This window comes from Rattus norvegicus, chromosome 17, assembly GCF_021556685.1.
Source record: "Rattus norvegicus strain SHRSP/BbbUtx chromosome 17, alternate assembly SHRSP_T2T, whole genome shotgun sequence".
In the NCBI taxonomy this organism is placed as follows: Eukaryota; Metazoa; Chordata; class Mammalia; order Rodentia; family Muridae; genus Rattus; species Rattus norvegicus.
The window spans coordinates 50,905,001-50,923,525 of record NC_141550.1 but is presented as its reverse complement, the minus strand read 5'-3'; the positions used below and the strand labels follow the sequence as shown (position 1 = coordinate 50,923,525).

The 18,525-nt window shown below is 40.8% G+C and overlaps 1 gene segment (V, D, J or C); it reads left to right on the top strand.

Annotated features, from left to right (window-relative positions):
- Window positions 1–16,585: 16,585 nt before the first annotated feature.
- Window positions 16,586–18,525, top strand: part of LOC148000167 (T cell receptor gamma variable 9-like) — a 3,547-nt gene continuing 1,607 nt past the window's right edge. The window contains 2 exon segments of the V gene segment in view: window positions 16,586–16,656; window positions 18,416–18,493. Coding sequence covers window positions 16,596–16,656; window positions 18,416–18,493 — 139 coding nt within the window.

The window sequence follows — 18,525 nt, the reverse complement described above, 5'->3', positions numbered from 1 at the left end:
ACATGATGTAAGCTGTGGAATAAAAACCTGAATTGTGTTGGAAATCGCAAGATGTTGGAGATGCCAGAGCAGTGAGATGCCTGTCAAGGCAAGCTGCACACAAAAAGTAGAAGCAACTTGAGAGAGAAAGTATATTACAGGCAGCAAACCTGGAAGAGTACAGCCATTTAAGTCCTCTGACATAAAAATGAAGCTATCTTATGTGGTATTTTCCCTCTTGTGTTTCTGTCTTGCTTTAATACAGAATTTCCTCTCTATGCCTGTATTTCTTCCTTTTGGAATGGAATTGTATGGTCTATGCCACAGTATGTTAACAGTATCCTGTGGTGGTGGTTGTACTGCAACTACAACTACAATAGTAGTAGTAGTAGTAGTAGTAGTAGTAGTAGTAGTAGTAGTAGTAGTAGTAGTAATAGTAGTAGTTGTTGTTTTCTTTTTTCCTTTTTTATTCTTTAATTCTATTTTACAGTCCAATCTTCATCCCATCCCGGTCTGCCTCTCCCCCCTCAAGACCTCCTCTCACCCTGAGGCCTCAAGTCTCTTGAGGATTAGGTGTATCTTCTCTCACTGAGTCCAGACCAGGCAGCCCTCTGCTGTATAAGTGTCGGGGGCCTCATCTCAGCTGGTGTATGCTGCCTGGTTGGTGGCTCAGTGTCTGAGAGATCTCTGGGGTCCAGGTCAATTGAAACTGCTGGTCTTCCCATAGAACCTCCCTCCTCCTCAGCTTCTTCTAGCTTTCCCCCAATTTAACCACAGGGGTCCTTAGCTTTCTGTCCATTGGTTGGGTGCTAGTATCTGCATGTGACTCTTTCATTTGCTTGTTGGGCCTCTCAGAGGGCAGCCATGCTAAACATCTGTCTGCAAGCACAGCAGAGGATCAGTAACAGTATCAGGCCCCAGGAGCTCCCCTTGAACGAGATCCCAATTTGGGCCTCTCACTGGACCTCCTTTCTCTCAGGGTCTTCTCCATTTTTGTCCCTGCAGTTTCTTCCGACAGGAACAATTCTGGGTCAGAGCTTTTGACTGTGGAATGGTTGTTAAAGGGGGTTATAGTTAAGAGATTGGTTTTAGTCTCAGGGGCAACATTGGACTTTGAAATTTTAAACAGTGTTGAGACTGTAACAGGCTATGGGAACTTTTACATAGGATTAAATGGATTTTCCATTGTGATATGGCCACAAGACTATGGGTGTCAGGCAGGGCAATGTAGTGGTATGAATAACATGCCCTTCATAATTCTGGCATTTGAATACTTGGTTCCTAGTTGATTGAACTCTTTGAGTAAGTTTAGGAGATATGGCTTTGCTCAAGGAGTATTGGGGGCAGGCTTTGAGGTTCAAGTGTCCATTGCCATTCCCAGGGCATGGAGCCTGCTTCCTGTTTGAGATTCAAGATAGAATCTCTCAGCCTCAGGCTCCAGTTGCCATGTCTCTGCTCTGCCATCATTAACTGTTACCCTGTTGGAACAGTAAGTCAAATAAACTCTTTATTCTATTAACTACCTTGATCAGATGGTTTTATCACAGGAGTATAAAAGTAACTAATACAACCATTAATGACAATTCTTTCATAGCTACATGAATAGAGTATTCAAACATTGTAAGAATTAACCAGCAAGGGAGAAGAGTTTGTGGTTGGTTACAGATTGAATTCTCATTCTCAATGTTCTGCAACCAAAGTATGTAATGTCTTCATAAAAGCATCTTACCATCTACTTATGGTGAATAAATAAAAGCAATGACAGGTGCTACACTGTCTGGAACATTGGGGACTTCCTGACCAGTAACACAGAAAGGTACCATACGTTTTGTATGATGACTTTCAGCTAATATCTTATGACTTCTAAGAGTAGCATTATCCATCCAAGTAGTATACCACTATTCAATACCTTTTAAATAGCTGCATTTTTGGATGAACATTTTTGTCCCTCATATGTTCTGGTTGTAAATCTTCTGTCAAACATGCAGATGGCAAAGGATTTTTCTCACCAAAAATTCTACCATAGAACTTCTAAACCTTATAAACAACTTTAGCAAAATGACTGGATATAAAATTAACTCCAACAAATCAGTAGCCTTCCTCTACTCAAAGGATAAACAGGCTGAGAAAGAAATTAGGGAAATGACACTCTTTACAATAGTCACAAATAATAGAAAATACCTTGGTGTGACTCTAACCAAGCAAGTGAAAGATCTGTATGACAAGAACTTCAAGACTCTGAAGAAAGAAATAGAAGACCTCAGAAGATGAAAAGATCTCCCATGCTCATGGATCAGCAGGATTAACATAGGAAAAATGGTCATAGTACCAAAAGCAATCTACAGATTTAATGTAATCTCCATCAAAAATCTAACTCACTTCCTCACAGAGATAGAAAAAGCAATTCTATTTTTCATCTGGAATAGCAAAAACCCCAGGATAGCTAAAACCATTCTCAAAAATAAGAACTCATGGAGGAACCACCATTCTTGACTTCAAGCTGTATTACAGAGCAATTTTATTATATTAAATATTTTTGTACAAGTTAAGGTAGAAATTTAACAATATAATTCCCCAAAAGAGCACTGAAAAAATGAGTGGTATTTTCTGCCTCATCTGAATGTCCCCACATGTATATGCATGGATTATTTTATGGATTTTCCATTGTGTTCTATTGATGTTTCTATCATAACACTCTGGTATTCGCCTTCCTCCATTGCTGTTGGTCTTATGGTTCTGGTGGAATGGGTTTCTTTTCTGATATTTTTTAACCTTTATTTTATGAGTAGCTTAATTTACATAAAGAGAAGGCACACAGTGGTGGCAGTGACCTTTAGTGATGACTCACGATTAGTCCCACACTCATTGGAGCAGTTGCCTGACACCTGTGTTTCTCAAAACCTGAAAATCCCACTTTAGCACTTCTAACCTGGAAGGGTTTACTTTTATATTTAACTTTTTATTGGTTCTTTGTGAATTTAACATCATGCACCCCAATCCCACTCATCTTTTTGTTCATTAGTATCCATCCTCTCTGCTTGCAACCTTGTCCACAAAAGAAAGAGAAAATCTCACTGTAGAAGCTGCAGTGTGTCACCGAGTATCACACAGTGCAGCTCTTTGTCCACATCTCTTTATACATAAATCCTCACTGCAACTTTTCTCAGATATCCTCTTGTTGTCCTGTGTCATGGAGATCCTACAGCTTTGTTCACTCACTCCAGATGTTGATAGATGGCTCATTTGAAAGTTCTGGATGGTTGCTAAACAGAGCAGCGTGCCAGCTCCCCACCCATGCCCATGCCACCAGAACCAGCTCTATTGTGCTTCCCAGGAGAGGTGCAGGGCCCACTTTCCCTTACTGCAACAGGCAAGGGCCTGGGACAGCTCTCCCACTCTCATGACCTCAGGGCCAGTTCTACCAGCACAGGTAGTGGTGGCAGCATCTCTCTCATTCCCACACCACCTCAAGGCAGGAGAATGGCAAGTGGCTTCCCAGAGTCTCTACTCTCAAATCCTCAGTGCTGGCTCACCTGCAACTCCCACAACCAGGGCTAGCTCTGCCATGCTTCATGGGAAAGGTGTGGGTGACTCTCCTGAGTGCTGCAGCTAGCAAGAGGCAGGCCAGCTCTGCTGCGATGCAGACGTGAGGAGTGAGGCCAGTTCTGCCCAGTCCCTAGACATTAGGATGCTCCCAGGCAGTAACACAGATGGCTGCCTGGCCTTTGGGCATAACAGACTTCTGCTGCTGAAGGACCATAGACCCAGACATGGCCCTTGGTGGCAGCATGGATCAGGACCTCACCATGGCCTTAGGTGGCATCACTGTCTACTCAAATCAGACTGCTCCTCACTACCCTTGAGTCTCCAAATGCACCTCTCCTCATTGTGCACACACACTTCTACTTCCCTTTCTCTCCCACTTCTCCACCTTTCCCTTACTCATCCTGGTAGTGCCAGGGCCTCTGGGTATCTGGGGTCATCTCAGGAATGCTATGATCGTCCAATGTGGCAATGGGCAAGAACCATCTCAGGCTTGATGCCCACCCTTTTGCTGGGCCACATGACATGGCACCTGGCTAAGGTCTATCTCTAGCTTGCTCTGCTTGCCTGGGCTACATGGAAAAGGAAATTCCTTTCACTCTGATTGATAGGAATTTCCCCTTCCTTAGTTTTAACTCTGAGCTTTATAACCTAGCAAGGTCCTTTCAGGCTCTATAAGAGGACTTGTGAGAACCTGAATGGTTATCCTAGGTACGTACTCGCACTCCCAACAAAGGCCTCTGATTCCAGAGCTGCTTCTAGGGCAGCTTCACATCCTTGTACTTTGACTCTGCGGCCAGAAACAAAACAACTGGTCACAAGCATTCTGATGGCTACCTGCCATTGTACTGGAAAGTGAATTACCTAATAGAGGCCAAAAAGTGACCAGAATAGACATTGTCCTACTTTTTATCATGGGTTTTTAAAATATTTATTTTATGTTTGTGTGCCATGATTATGTATGCCCAAATGTATGCATGTGTACCACTTTGTGAAAGAGCCTGCATTTTATTCTCTCTAACTGGAGTTGCAGATAGCTGCAAGCTACTTTTTACATAGGTGCTGATGAATTTGGTTCCTCTGAAAGAGTAGGTGGTGCTCCTAACCACTGAGCCAATTCTCTAGCTTCACAAGACTTTTACCGTTTTTTGTCAGTACTGGTGTTAGATGCAGTGTTGTGTACATATTAGGCATGTGCTCTAGCAGTATCTTACTAGGTTCCTAGAATAACCTTGGATTTACTATGTAACCCAAGCTTGTCTCTCACTTGGAAAACATCTGTATCAACCTTCCTGGAAATAGGAGTATACTCACACTCACCATGCCCCGAAAAAGGCTTTTAACAAGTTGATTTATGACTCTCTCTCTCTCTCTCTCTCTCTCTCTCTCTCTCTCTCTCTCTCTCTCAGACACACACACACACACACACACACACACACACACACACACACACACACACACACCTACTCCTTTAGGAGAGGGTCAAATGCAACATTGATCCTAATTGCTTTTAATATATTAAAATCAAGACTTAACAGGTTTGATGCTGGCAATTGCTCAAAAGTCCACTCACATATGTGACTGATGTTGGTTCAGGACAATCATAAAGAAGACTTCTCAGGACAGGACCACAGCAACGTTCACATATGGAGACTCTGAGTTGCGGGAACTTTCCACACACTAGGGCAGGCAATGTCATCCATATAGCCTGGCCTCCAAATGTACCTGTACTGAGCTTGCTCCAGTCTCTCCTCCTTTGCTCCCTTCTCTGAGAAGTGTCTACTCTCAGTCACCTCAAGAGGGTGCCAAATACACACAGATAACCTGAGAGGCGTGGCTGTTCCCAGACACCCACCCCTCCCATTGGACAGCTGGTTGATTCGAAGAGAGGCTTCAGCTTAAATCTCTCTGCCTGTCATTCAGTCAGCAAGAACGGCTTTGAATCACAAGGTTAGGGATTAGTGTCTACGAGGGTTATTGGGTTGTTTTGTCTTGTCTTATCTTGTCTTGTCTTGCTATACCTAGACTTACACAGTTCACAGAGCACAAGGCATGCTGTGGACTCTGACCTTACTTCTAGCTTTCTTGCCTGCTGGTAAGTATATGGTTTAGATACCCATGAAATTTCATTTGTCAGTGGGAGACATGCTGATGAATTGCCAACCTATGATTCTCTGTTGCTGTTACCACTGTAGGCAAACAAACATCCTCCTACTTGGAAGAAAGAATCATGTCAATCACCAGGCCAGTAGGGTCCTCTGTTATAATCACTTGTGATATTCACGGAAACGACAATTACATCCACTGGTACCGATTCCAGAAAGGGCAGGACCCACAGCACCTTCTCTACTATAACTCCATCAGTTCCACAACTATAGTGGATTCCAGACTCGATCCTGAGAAATACCATGTTTATGAAGGCACGGACAGGAGGTATAAATTTGTACTTCGGAATGTGGAGGAATCCGATTCTGCTCTGTATTACTGTGCCACCTGGGCTCCCACAATGATTCAGCCCCACCCTCATCTGTACTGAAAAATTAGCTTAAAGCTCTTCCTAATGCAGACCAATTCCCACCTCTGACCTCCTGTACTCTGAAAAGGAAATTCTGGAGTCCAGGCCTTATCTTTATCAGATTACAATCTAATTTCCCTCTGGCCAGCAGTACCGTAGCTTCTAAGATTACCCCTGGACATTTCTACAGACAAAACATCTCTAAACCTTGACTAAGAACCCTGGCTGGAAATATAATACTTCCAATTCTCCTAGGGGCTGCATTGGCCGTTTAGAATACAGAAGCTTGCTTAGGATTGATGTTTGTCACAGGATATTTACTTAGGAGAGCATTTTGGGAAACCAGTTATGGTGATGCATGTGTGTAAGTGTGGTACAGGGAGATGGCACAGCCAGTGACTTTCCATCACTTAGAGTCTGAGAAATGGTAGCGCAAAAAACTCCCTGAAGACTCCGTGTTCTCTCATGCATTATCTTTTGAATTTTTCCTTCACAACATCCATAATATTGCTTGTTTGGATAATAAATAAGAAAATTTTTACCTGTAGATATGCCAACTACTGTATCTACTTAAAGAACACAACTTTAGCACACTAAAATTTAAAGTTAATCAAAATATTATTAAAGATAAAATATAAATGTGAAAGATACCTATTATTGTTCTCATTGTTTCAATTTTCTAGATGTTTTAGAGTTAGCAATTTGAGTCCTTATGCCACTTGGTAACTGGTATTTGAGCTCAGTTTGAACTGAGAACTTCATTGTTTTGATTGCAAAGTGATGAGTGGAAGTGACGGAATTAACTAACCCCCACATCCTCTCCTGCAAACACTTTGGGGTAAAATAGATGATGTTTTAGCCATCGTGTGATTTGTTTCGTTCCCCGCCGCCTTGGGCTGTGCTCTTCCAAGTGACCTGAGATCATACAAATGAATTTGAATTCAGTGCTTATGTAGCAGTTATCTATAGAGAGATTTATTATGTTCAAGTCTCTAAGAACTATAGTTTGTAAGGATTTCTTTCCCCAAAGGAATGAATGAGCACACATCTACCTCAGCCTCCCACAATAGCTGAGTGGCTGCTCTTTGGCAGGAGAGAGGAAGGAGGTATGAGATGGAAACACTATGAGCTGCTGAGTTGCTGTATGTCCTGCTATTCCCCTTCCTTAACCAGAGGCGTAAGGCGTTTTTATTTAGTTTTTAAGGTCAGGCCACATCTGAGAAGCAGGACACAGTCACTTCATGCATGTGACTTGGTATTAGAAAAAAACAGGTCTGAGATTCATCATTCCCTCTGGGATTATCTTTCTCCTTGATTTCATCACTCAGGTGAAATGAATCAACATGTAGAAAATGTTTGGAAACTCTTAAATAATCAAACAAGAAATTGTGGTTTTGATTTTTAACATTTATATTTGTTATTCCAATATGATCTGTAAAAAGAATTATCCATGACTCAACATAAATATCAAGAACTTAGTAGAAGGAAAGATATGAAAGTTATAGGAGACAGCCTGTCCACTAACATCAGTGCTATATGCAAAGCGACTGAATTATTGTGCAACCTCTTCTCAAAGAGAGAGGTGGTGAAAAGATTGAAGTATGGTAGTGATAAGAGAAATTTTGCATGCCGGTTGTTCATCAGGAGTCTCCCTTTGTCCCCATCTCAGACAGATAAAGACAATTATGCTAGCATGTACCTGTTCCTAAACACATGGCTAAAACAGTGATTCTCAGCTGGAGGTCATCTCCAGGAGACACGGGCAATGTTTTCAGACATTTTAGGTTGTCACAAAAGGGAGAAGTCATGTTGTCATTCACTGGGTAATTGCCATAACTCCGCTAAGCATGCCACAGCTCAAAGCTCTTTCCCCATACCTCAGGACTAGTAACCACAACCAAGAAGTTAGCAGTACCAAGTTCAGAAACTCTGAACAATAATGTTTCCCAAACATGTCTTAATAATCTTTGGAATCCATATAATAATAATGTTGATGAAGGACCCATGCTCAAACTTTCAAAGACCAGGCAAGGTAGCAACTTTTATCAAATCTGTCTAACAAATGTTTGGTGTCACAGAGAACTAGGCAAAACTGACCTGTTAGCACACTTGGGACTGGATGTTCTGGGTGTATCTATTTTCTCTCTAAACCCTATTCCTTTATCCTGGCTTGACACCTCCTCCTGCAGGTACCCTGTGCCCCATGCTCCCCTTTGACACTAGCCCATGCAAGTGTTCATTTGCTTTTCAGTCAGTGGGTTTGATCCTCTGTTCTTAAGATTGGTTAAAGGATACTTTTATATGATGTTTGGTGTTTTTGTAATTTTTATATTTCTCATAACACTTTTCTTTTGTTTGAAGTAGAAATTGAATACAAGTAAACCGAGTCAACATATTACATTGCAGAAAGGAAGCGTGTATTTTCTCTGCAGGTTATCCACTATCCAAGGTCATTTACAGGTAAAGAGCAACAAATGTGAGGCATGTAAACCCTCTCCCCCTTCTTTGATCCTTAATACAAATTTCATGGAATAGCAAGATGTGATGACATGCTGGTCCCAGGAGCCTCCTTGATTAGAGTTATAGTAATGAGCACATACACCCTCAGCGTGTCTGCAACCACTTCCTTCCTGACCGAGAGCAGCCTAGTCCAGCCCTGAGCCCTGCTCAGCCTCAATCCCCACCTGCAGCACTTCTAACAAGGAAACCAGAAAGGGGGTCTGATGGCAATCGACTGTGCCCCACAGAGTCCAGGAACTGGGCCCCCAACTTTCTGGGTCAGCATAATTTCCTGCTGACTTTGTTTAGACATTAAATGTATTAAGTATTGTTTGACGATCTCAGTGAAAAAAAGCAAGATCCAGTGTTTCAGTTCCCATGGGTTTCCAACAACACTGACTCTTGGTAGAGGCACTGAGAAGAAACATAGGTGATTTTCAGCTTCCATCAGCTCTCATATTATACAATGCATTTTCTATTTGCTTAGAATCTAACTTGTTCAATAGATCAATATAGTCAGACATCTGACAGGAGCATAACTACTTTTGATCTGTTTGATGAAATTAAAGTTTGGACAATTGAAACAAACAAGCAAAGATAAAAATCCTTGTTTTCTGAACTAAACCGTAAGGCCACACATAAAAATTCTGGAAGTGAATGCTAGGATATTTGCAGCATATTACAATGGAAGAAGACTCTTTAAAGGGCATTGGATGGAGTAGGGGAATCTTTTAGGATGCTGTCATCAAAAGACAACTGAGACCACTTCAGCCATTGGTGAACGCACATTCTTGCATGCTTGTCAAAGACAAAAGAGAACTTATGGGAAGATAGCTAATCCTATGTGTAGGTTCTCTACTGGTGTTCTCAATCCTTTGTATACATCAGTTCCTAAATATCTATTCTTCTTTTCTAGTCAAATGTATCAGACTCAGAAAATGAGTGAATTACTAATCAGTCCAGGCATTTGTCCAGGCAAGGATCCATGATAGATCAGGGTAGAGAGTCATCTAGTGTGGCTCTTTTGGGCTATTATTATAAACAGTTTCATTTCTGGGGAGGGTGGCATAAAGGAATCAAATAATTGCTTCTATTCCATAGAAGAGACATACCATAGTGTAACATTTATTGATGCTGTATTTATTTTATTTTATTGATACTTTAATTTATCACTATCAAAGCAATGCTCAGGATTTGAATAATTATGTGTTTTATAGAATAAATAATATGCCAACAAATCCTAAATTAAATTTTTTCATATAAAACAACTCAGAATCCTTGTCTTTTTTATTTTTAACAACAGTGTTCATAGTTGTCTTTAAGAAGTAACATGACTTTGTTTTCTGTACCTACTTTTCATCCTAATTAATCTTCAAATTTGCATCAATATATTCATTCTTGTTCTTCCTTATGACAAGGACCGGCCATTTGTTGGTTTATTTGAGGAATTTTCAAGGTAGGCAAACAAAGGACATATAACATATGATTAAACATATGAAATAAACATGGACATGTGACTCATCCATTTCCCCCATCTCTATTTAAAAAGTAATTATTTCTAAAGATATAGGTATTTTAATTTCTTTTATATACATTTTAAAATTGTACTTGTTCTTAAATGAGATATTGTAGTTTTGCAAAAAATGGTCAGTAATGTTATCTTCTGTTGTTTGATAAGAATTAATGACACCATTGCACACTTGCGATGTATAGGGCCGACATATCTGAGCATTTAATGCAATGCGTTTGTTTAACACAGCATTATAAATCTTCTAACATTTCCAAAAAATAGAGAGAGGAAAGGAACACATGTAGAAATCAAACCAGAGAAAGATTAATTACCTCAGCCTGTGTTCTACAAGATTGTGATCTATAGGAGGGCATTTGATTGCCATTGGTTCTTAAAAATGATTTCATATAGATATAAACACAATTGGAAAATCAGAATAAAATTTAAAGTCAATTATGTGTATCTTACTTAAAGTTATGTGTATACATCCACAAGTATAAATGATACCAAACAGCCTTATTCCTATTAATGAATACAAATAAGTACAAAAAAATCAAACTATTTTAATGATATTATTTGTCAAACAGATATGCTCACAAGACCTATCTTGAAAGACTATAGAAAAGGTATACATAAATAATATAAGATACTAAGCTAACTAAGGCTCTCATTACATATTTCATCAACATATTACTGCCCTGATGTTTGCTCATGGAAAGTTCCATTACTCAGAGAAAAAAAATCTACATTCCACAGCTGGTCTATCCTATATCCCCCAGTAACTGTCACCTGATTCATTCTTAAAGAGACTAGATGTATAAATGAGTTGATTCCCCCCAAGAACAATTTACTTAGTGATACCCAACTGATTAAAAAAATATACAAAGTATCTAGTGCTTATGTCAGCAAACCATTTCAAAGACCAATTTGTCATTAAGATCAGTTGTTTGTTTGTTTGTTTCCCCAGACCTAAACGAACAGCAAATCATGGAGGTTTAGATGTGGAAAGAGTATAGTAAGTGTGTTTTCATAGCATACTCAGAACAGCCTCTCTGCAGTGAGCAATGGAAGAGGAAAAGATGAGGAGACTGTACTCATGCTGCCCCACCCGAGAAGAACAGCCACAACTTACGCACTGATCTGACCAACTTGTGTTGGCCAGGAAACTCAGAACCGCTCATAACTACAGCAGACCATGAAGAACCCTGGCTCACAAGCCCTCTTTCCTTTACATCTTCCCTGGAAAGCCAGCCTGGCAGATGGGAATCCACTCCTGAAAGTAGTCATATTTTCATGCCTCTTGACCTGTGAGTTGCCCGTGTCAGGTCAACAGAGAAGGAAGTCAGACCAGACTGGTGTTTCTTCCCCTGCTAATAATTCATGGGTATGTTTCTCTTTTGCTTGCAGTTGGACGTGGGAAGTTGGAGCAACCTGAAATATCAATATCCAGAGCCAGAGATGAGACTGCTGAAATATCCTGTAAGGTTTTTGTTGAAAGCTTTCAAAGTGTAGCCATACACTGGTACCGGCAGAAACCAAACCAAGGTTTAGAGTTTCTATTATATGTCCTCGCAACTCCTACTGAGACTTTCTTAAATAAGAAGTACAAAAAAATGAAGGCAAGTAAAAATTCTAGTGCTTCTACGTCGATATTGACAATATATTCCTTGGAGGAAGAAGACGAAGCTATCTACTACTGTTCCTACGGCTAAAGCACGGCATTTGAGCTTCCAGAATAGCCTCCACAAGAACCATCCCCCGAGCTGGTGTTCCAGCCCACATCCTTCTCAGCACGGGCAGCCAGCTGCTGTTCAGCTGGGGATACCACCTGAGCCTGGGACAGCCTGAATCACTCCTTACAACACTCACAGAGTTTTCAATGCAACGATGTGGCTTCTTCTAGCCAAGTGAAGCCTCAGGGACTCTATTGTCATCGAAGGCTGGCTTGGCACTGTTTCCTGCTGAATGAGAACATCGGGGATGAGTTCAACACGGGATGGCAGCCACACTGCAAGATTGGGTTCTTTTTTAACTGTACAGAAGTTACCCATGCCTAAGTTTATAAGGAGGACAAGATAGAGTTATATGTCAAAAAAGGGGTTTAACTATTTCAGAGATAATGAATTTTATTCATGACCATCAGGAACTTTCAGAGGTTGGAAAGTCTGGCAAATTAAAATTTTTGATGCCTATTATTAGTATCCTAAGATCTTTCTAGGAAAAAATGGCTATAAGAGGCAATCTTCTCCTTCCTGATATGACAGCAAAACAGAATCCTGCATGTGGGATGCAGCAAAGTGCTACCCAGGACAAAGCTGGGACCAACACGATCTGCTCTGGGAAAGCACTTTAAGTCAGTACGGGAGAGTTCTATAAAATCAAAGAATGAAAACCCCACATAAGAACTTCAGTGACTTGAAAAGACAAATAGCACCTGCTCTTTGCACCAACAGAGATAGTAACTATCACTCATGAGTTGGAAAAGCAAAAAAAAAAATATTGACAACTATTTTATGTGTTTATTTTCTCATTTCTATTTGGATGATTGGGAACATGTAAAAGATGGATGCTGGGACAAAACGTTAAATGTAAAAACATAAAAATTTAGGGTCCACCTTTCTAAACTCTAGTGAGGAAAAATTCTCCCTGTAGAATATTTTTATACCGATGAAGTTAACAATATAGCATGTCATACTACACTAATCATTCATGCAGTTTACCTCCAGTCTCTGAAATATCTACAGTGTGCTTATGATCCATTTCTTCTAAGGATCAGGTCAAATGACTAAACAGAGATGTCACTGACAGTTGAATGAGAGAACACTTAGGTGCTCTAAGCATCTCCCCAGGGACAGACTTAGTCCCCAGTGCCACTTATGTGTACAGTGTATTTATGTGTATAGTGGCTTCTGAACACGCTGCTCTACAATGAGTACAAGCAGGTTGCCCAAATCTCAGCGGACATTGCATCTCACCTAATGTGTTCAGAGGCTGTGGAAAAACAGACAGTCTAAGGATAAGGACCCGTCTAGAAAGAAGTGGACAAAAGGCTTGAATTAAGCTTCTCTTTGAGCTAAGTGCTTGGTGTAGATTATTCCCCTCGATTCTCAAAAGAACAGTGCAAAGTGCCACAGTCTGAACTTTCTGATAGACTCCTGGGATGGAAACTTGATGGATGTGAGGTGATGCAGAAGAGAGAAGGGGGTACCTTACCTGTGGATCTAAAGGGACAAAATTACATGATTATTAAACAGTCTTTAAAGAATTGTTAACAAAATGGAAAACATTCAGTACTTTGTAGTAGTGGAAGGAATGGCCCTTAGAGGCCAAGGGAAGGAAAACGGGGAAAACCACTTGTATTCATCAATGCTCATGTGTGTGTACGTGCAGGCTGCACTCATGTGATCCGATCTCTCTGTAGCCCCCTCTTTCTGCCGCCCTTTTCATTCTAGCCCCAATATAAACTCCCTAGTAGTTTAAAACACCCACTCTAAATGTATATTGCCACAGACAGAAGACAAAGAAGCCAAACCTTTGTAAAAGTCTCAACCTTGTGACCTTGGCAGTTCCCTAGCCTTTGTCTGGAGACCTCCAAAGGCTCATAGGAGAGGTAGCATTGGAGTCTCGTGCCTTGGATTAAAAAGCCTACTACAAGATCCTAGGACTGTGTTGGCTACAGAGGTGATTTATACTATAAGCTTTGAGATAAATGAACATATTTATTAACAAAAGTGAATAAATAGAAAGTTTAGAAAATAATTGTGGAAAATATGTGATTTACAACATTCCTCATGCTCCCACAGATTTTATACCTGCTGAGGGAAAACTTCTGTGATAAACTGCAAATGTACATGTAATAGATCTAACATGCTGATGTATTTAGTGCTGAAATTATTCATATGATATAATAATATGCATGATACACTTTGAGTATATTTTTCTACCTATGTTTTCACACTCATCCATTTCAGCACTCTATAGTTCTATGGACAAAACCAATACAGGATAAAGTGGCATGAACACTATAATGGTGACAGTCACTGAACAGCAGAAGAGTCACAGACTGTGTCTGGGCTCATAAACCTGTTCTGTAAATAAAGGTTGGTCCAGATATAGCTTCCAGTTACCTGTATCTACCTAAGGATGAAGTTGCAGTGAGCAGCCAAGGTGAGTAGTTGTAACTGACGCTCACGCAGCCTAAGGTAGTTATTACTTGGCACTTTAAAAGAATATATTTGTTACAGCTAAGTTTGTATGTAGCTCAGTTGGTAGAATGCTTGCCCAGTGCAAGGCCCTGGATTCCCTCCATGGTATCACAATAAACCTGGCATGATGGCTTCTGTACCTATAATCCCAAAACTTGGAATGCATCAAGCCTGTCAGACATAAATACATACAGTAGATGTGTGTGTGTTGCTCCCAGTGGTTGCTAACTGATGAATGACACTTATGACTGCTAATTTAATTTATTTCTCTGTGTGCCACTATTTTCTTAATGGCTCTCTGTTATAATTCCAACCTTCCCACATTAGTTGTTTAACTTTGGGTAAATTGCCTCACCTGTCTTTGACCCACTCTCTAAACTTCAAATACATATCATAAAACTAACTTGAAGGAACTGTGGCAAGGACCATATTAAATAGTAGACAATATTTTTACATGTATGTAGGCCTTGCATTTGACTAATACTCACCCACTGGAGCTGATCACATTGGCGATAGTGCATACCAGAAAATGTTATTGTTATTATTTTGATTCATAATCTGAGTCCTTGGCATCATCATCGTGTGATTTCCAGAATCTCATTGGGCATGCAAAAAACAAGAACAAAAAAAACCCCATCAAGTCTTAGTCTAGTGTTACTGAGTCTGAATCTCATTTCCCAAGGACATCTGGGATACTTAAATCTGAGTCACAGAAGTCTAAGTGCCAGGCTGTTCTAGGAATGAACCAGGCCACAGCTCAGGACAACTAGAAGCTGGTCCCATTTGCATGTAACAGCTAATCTGGTGTCTCCTTTGACTCCTTGATAGAAATAGTAGATTGTTATCTGTTTTCTCTGTAGCCCAATGCACAGAAACTTTCTGACCAATGCATGTACAGTGTAATGTGCTACCCACATATATGTATTTAAGATTAATTAGAAAATCAGTGCAAATTTTCAGGAGCTACCTTATTTCCTAGAAAACAAGTTTCCTTCACTAACTTGAAATTTATATTCACAGCTAATCCACAAGAGATTAGTTTTTGCTTTGGGCACAAAATGCTGTCCTCTCATCAAAAGCTTCACAGTGCTAAAGGGAAATGGCAGAAATCAATTGGAGGGGAGTGGAACCAACATCATTGCCATTGCAACCAACTCCTCACACCCCAATCAGACTCTGCACCCACAACTGCACTCCCTGACAAGGAAATTTGTAACATTTCGAGAGAAAGATTGTATCACAGCTGGTTCATGTCCATCGTTCAGGTTCGATATTTTCCCAAGGAGTATTGGGATTAAGCAATCTTACAGGATGACATCTCTATCCAGGTCTGGCCTCTGGGCTCATGTTACTATGTCACTCAGAACCACCGCCCATGGTGCAAAGGTGAGTGTTTTATCTTCTCCTTTTGTGCTTTGAAATGACCACTATCAGACATATACACATTTGTAATAAGGAGGAATAGGCCTGAGAGTGCCACACTAATGTGCCCTTTTAATGGTAGCATTCAAAAGTAGAATTAGAAAGGCATTTCCTTTATCTAGATTACCTAGAAGACAACACTGATCATAACTAACAAAGTTCTCCCCACGCCCCAGACCAGATAATATACCAGGGCAATAATGAGCAATGAGTAGCTCCCATGATGCATGCTGGAGAAAATATTTTCAGTCCTCTCTCCTCTTCTCCTCTCACCTCTCCCCTCCTCTTCTCTCCTCTCCTCTCCTCTCCTGTCCTCTCCTCCTCTTATCTCTCCTCTCCTCTCTTCTCTTCTTTCCCTCCTCTTCTCTCCTCCCATCTCTTCTCCACCTCACGCCTCTTTTCACTATTTATGACTCTTTCTCTCCTTCTTCCTTTCTCCTTTTTCCTCTTCTTAGTTTGTCTTCCTCTCATGCATCATTGAGTCTGTTTGTATTTTAGGAGTAACCTGATAAAGAATGTTAATCTTTCCACAAGACAATCATTTCTGACTAGAAAGGAACAAAAAATCCCCTCTCTCATAAGTGCAAGTTAAACACGTCAACCTGAAGCTGAAACCATGATTCCCTGGGCTTGAGAAGAGCACAGACTCTGCATGTGGAGTATTTCCGTACTTCACTGACACATACAATGGAGACATGCTAACAGGACAAGAACCTGCTTATCTAAATCAACAATTCATAAACAGCTTTCACAGGGACAATGAAGACATCTGTTGATAACCGAGTTAGGTAAACCAATTTCCACAGGAAGCTATTGGTGAAACACCATGCCCTGCTCTTCGTTCTGTAGACTCCCACTTCCTCTTCCTGCTCCAGTCTTTAATTTATTCTGGTCCTGGGTAAATTTACATTCAGTGCCTCTTATGGACAAGGGAGACAGAATGTGGCTTCTGCAAATCTTCACTCTGGCCTTCCTCAGGATTTGTGAGTATGTCCTTCACTCAAGGAAATAGAGGCAACAGAAACACAGGGACAGTTAGGTCGCACCACATTCACAGGGAGAATGATCACACAGCTGTTCAATTTGAGCCAACAAAGTATACTATGATGCTGAATCCCTAAATACACATGGAGAGGAGAGGGGAACCCACAAAACCCAGGGATTTGAATTGTACACCAAGTGTGTGCTGTTTTAATGAAATTCAAAATTTACAATTTTGAAAGTTTTCCAAAGCTTTGGCTTTTGTTATCTTTCAGACTTAGGAGGAAGCATTCTCACATCACCTCTGGTGTCATATGTCATCAAGAGAAAAGGAAATACAGCATTTCTCAAATGCCAAATAAAAACAAGTGCTCTGAAGCCCAATACATATATACACTGGTACCGACAGAAACCAGGCCAGCCTCTCCAAAGAATGCTATGTAGTTCGTCTAGTGAAAATACTGTCTATGAGAAAGGTTTTAGTGAGGAAAGATTTGAGGCAAGGACATGGCAGAATGACTTGCCTTCAGTCCTCAGAATACACCAAGTGACAGAAGATGACATGGGAACATATTACTGTGCATGTTGGGATACACTCTATCGAGATGCTGCACTGTTAACAAACAAAAACCCTCCACAGGAGGCTCATCTACACAGGCACCCAAGACTCCCTTTTACACCTCCCACTATAACTAGACCACTTTTCCTCAACAGAAGCAAGTCATTCAGGCTGATCCCACCTGTACACACAATTACCTCCCTCCACCCACTCCCCAGAGAGATATGACCAAGATTACTGAGCATTCTTATGCTGTATCTGGGCTCTGAGCTTGAGCTCACCCGAAGTCCAGGGTTCCAATGCAGTTTCTCCCTCACCAAGAGCTCATAACCTCTTCTCTCCCCATCCCTGGGCCATCTCTCACCAGTGCTCCTGATGGTCTTTGCCTCCCTACCTATGGAAAACTTCCTTGAAAGGGGGCCTAAATACAGTGCTCAGGAAAGCGGATAGACTTCATAATTGAGCAAGTGAGTAAATGATGGAAAGCCCAAAGCCTTTTGAAAGAGATAGATCTGGATTCCATTTTCTTCAGGAACACTTACTGAGGAGAGGAGGGCAAGCAGAGATTCTCAGCTCAGAGCCACAGTAACACTAAGTGCTCAGGATGCTAAGGACTCCTTGAATCTCCTTTGGTAGTTTGCAGCATTATAAATGACCAATCTCAGTCATTGTAAGACCGTCACTTCAGTGAGCTCTCAGCTCACATAAAAACATTCCCAAACTCAGAAAATCATGTCTTGTTCTCCCAATAACATTAAAGCAAAACTTTAATTCTTATAGGTTAATTATGAATGATTCAAAGGATGATGTTTTCCTCAACAGAATTTCATTCACAACAGAAGACTATAACATCTTTAATTACTCCTCTTGTTATTATAAAGTAATCAAGTCAAAACAGACTACTAGAGTATCAATTGTGCATACTTAAAAGACAGTGGAGAGTCTCTCTCTCTCTACTATATAGAGTAGTGATACTTTTCTTCCACGTCATGAGATCGCCCACAATATTTAAAAAAAAACAAAAAACCAAAAAAACCTGGAAATGGTTTTAAACTTATGGAGTGAAAAAGATGTCAAGGAGAGGCCTCAGTGAAATGATGCTTAAGTGAAAAGGGGTGGAGGATTGGGAGAACAGCTCCCAGTGGGAAAGGTGTCTGCTCCTGCAGCAGGTGTCTTGATGAATGTTGTCTTCTGGTACCCAGCAGTTCCTTTGCACCAGAAACATGATAAAAACGACCCCGAGGCACAGCTCAATCAGCAGGAACTTCGACAGCTCAGAAGTAAGTCTTGCCCTCCTTCCCTGGCTCTTCGC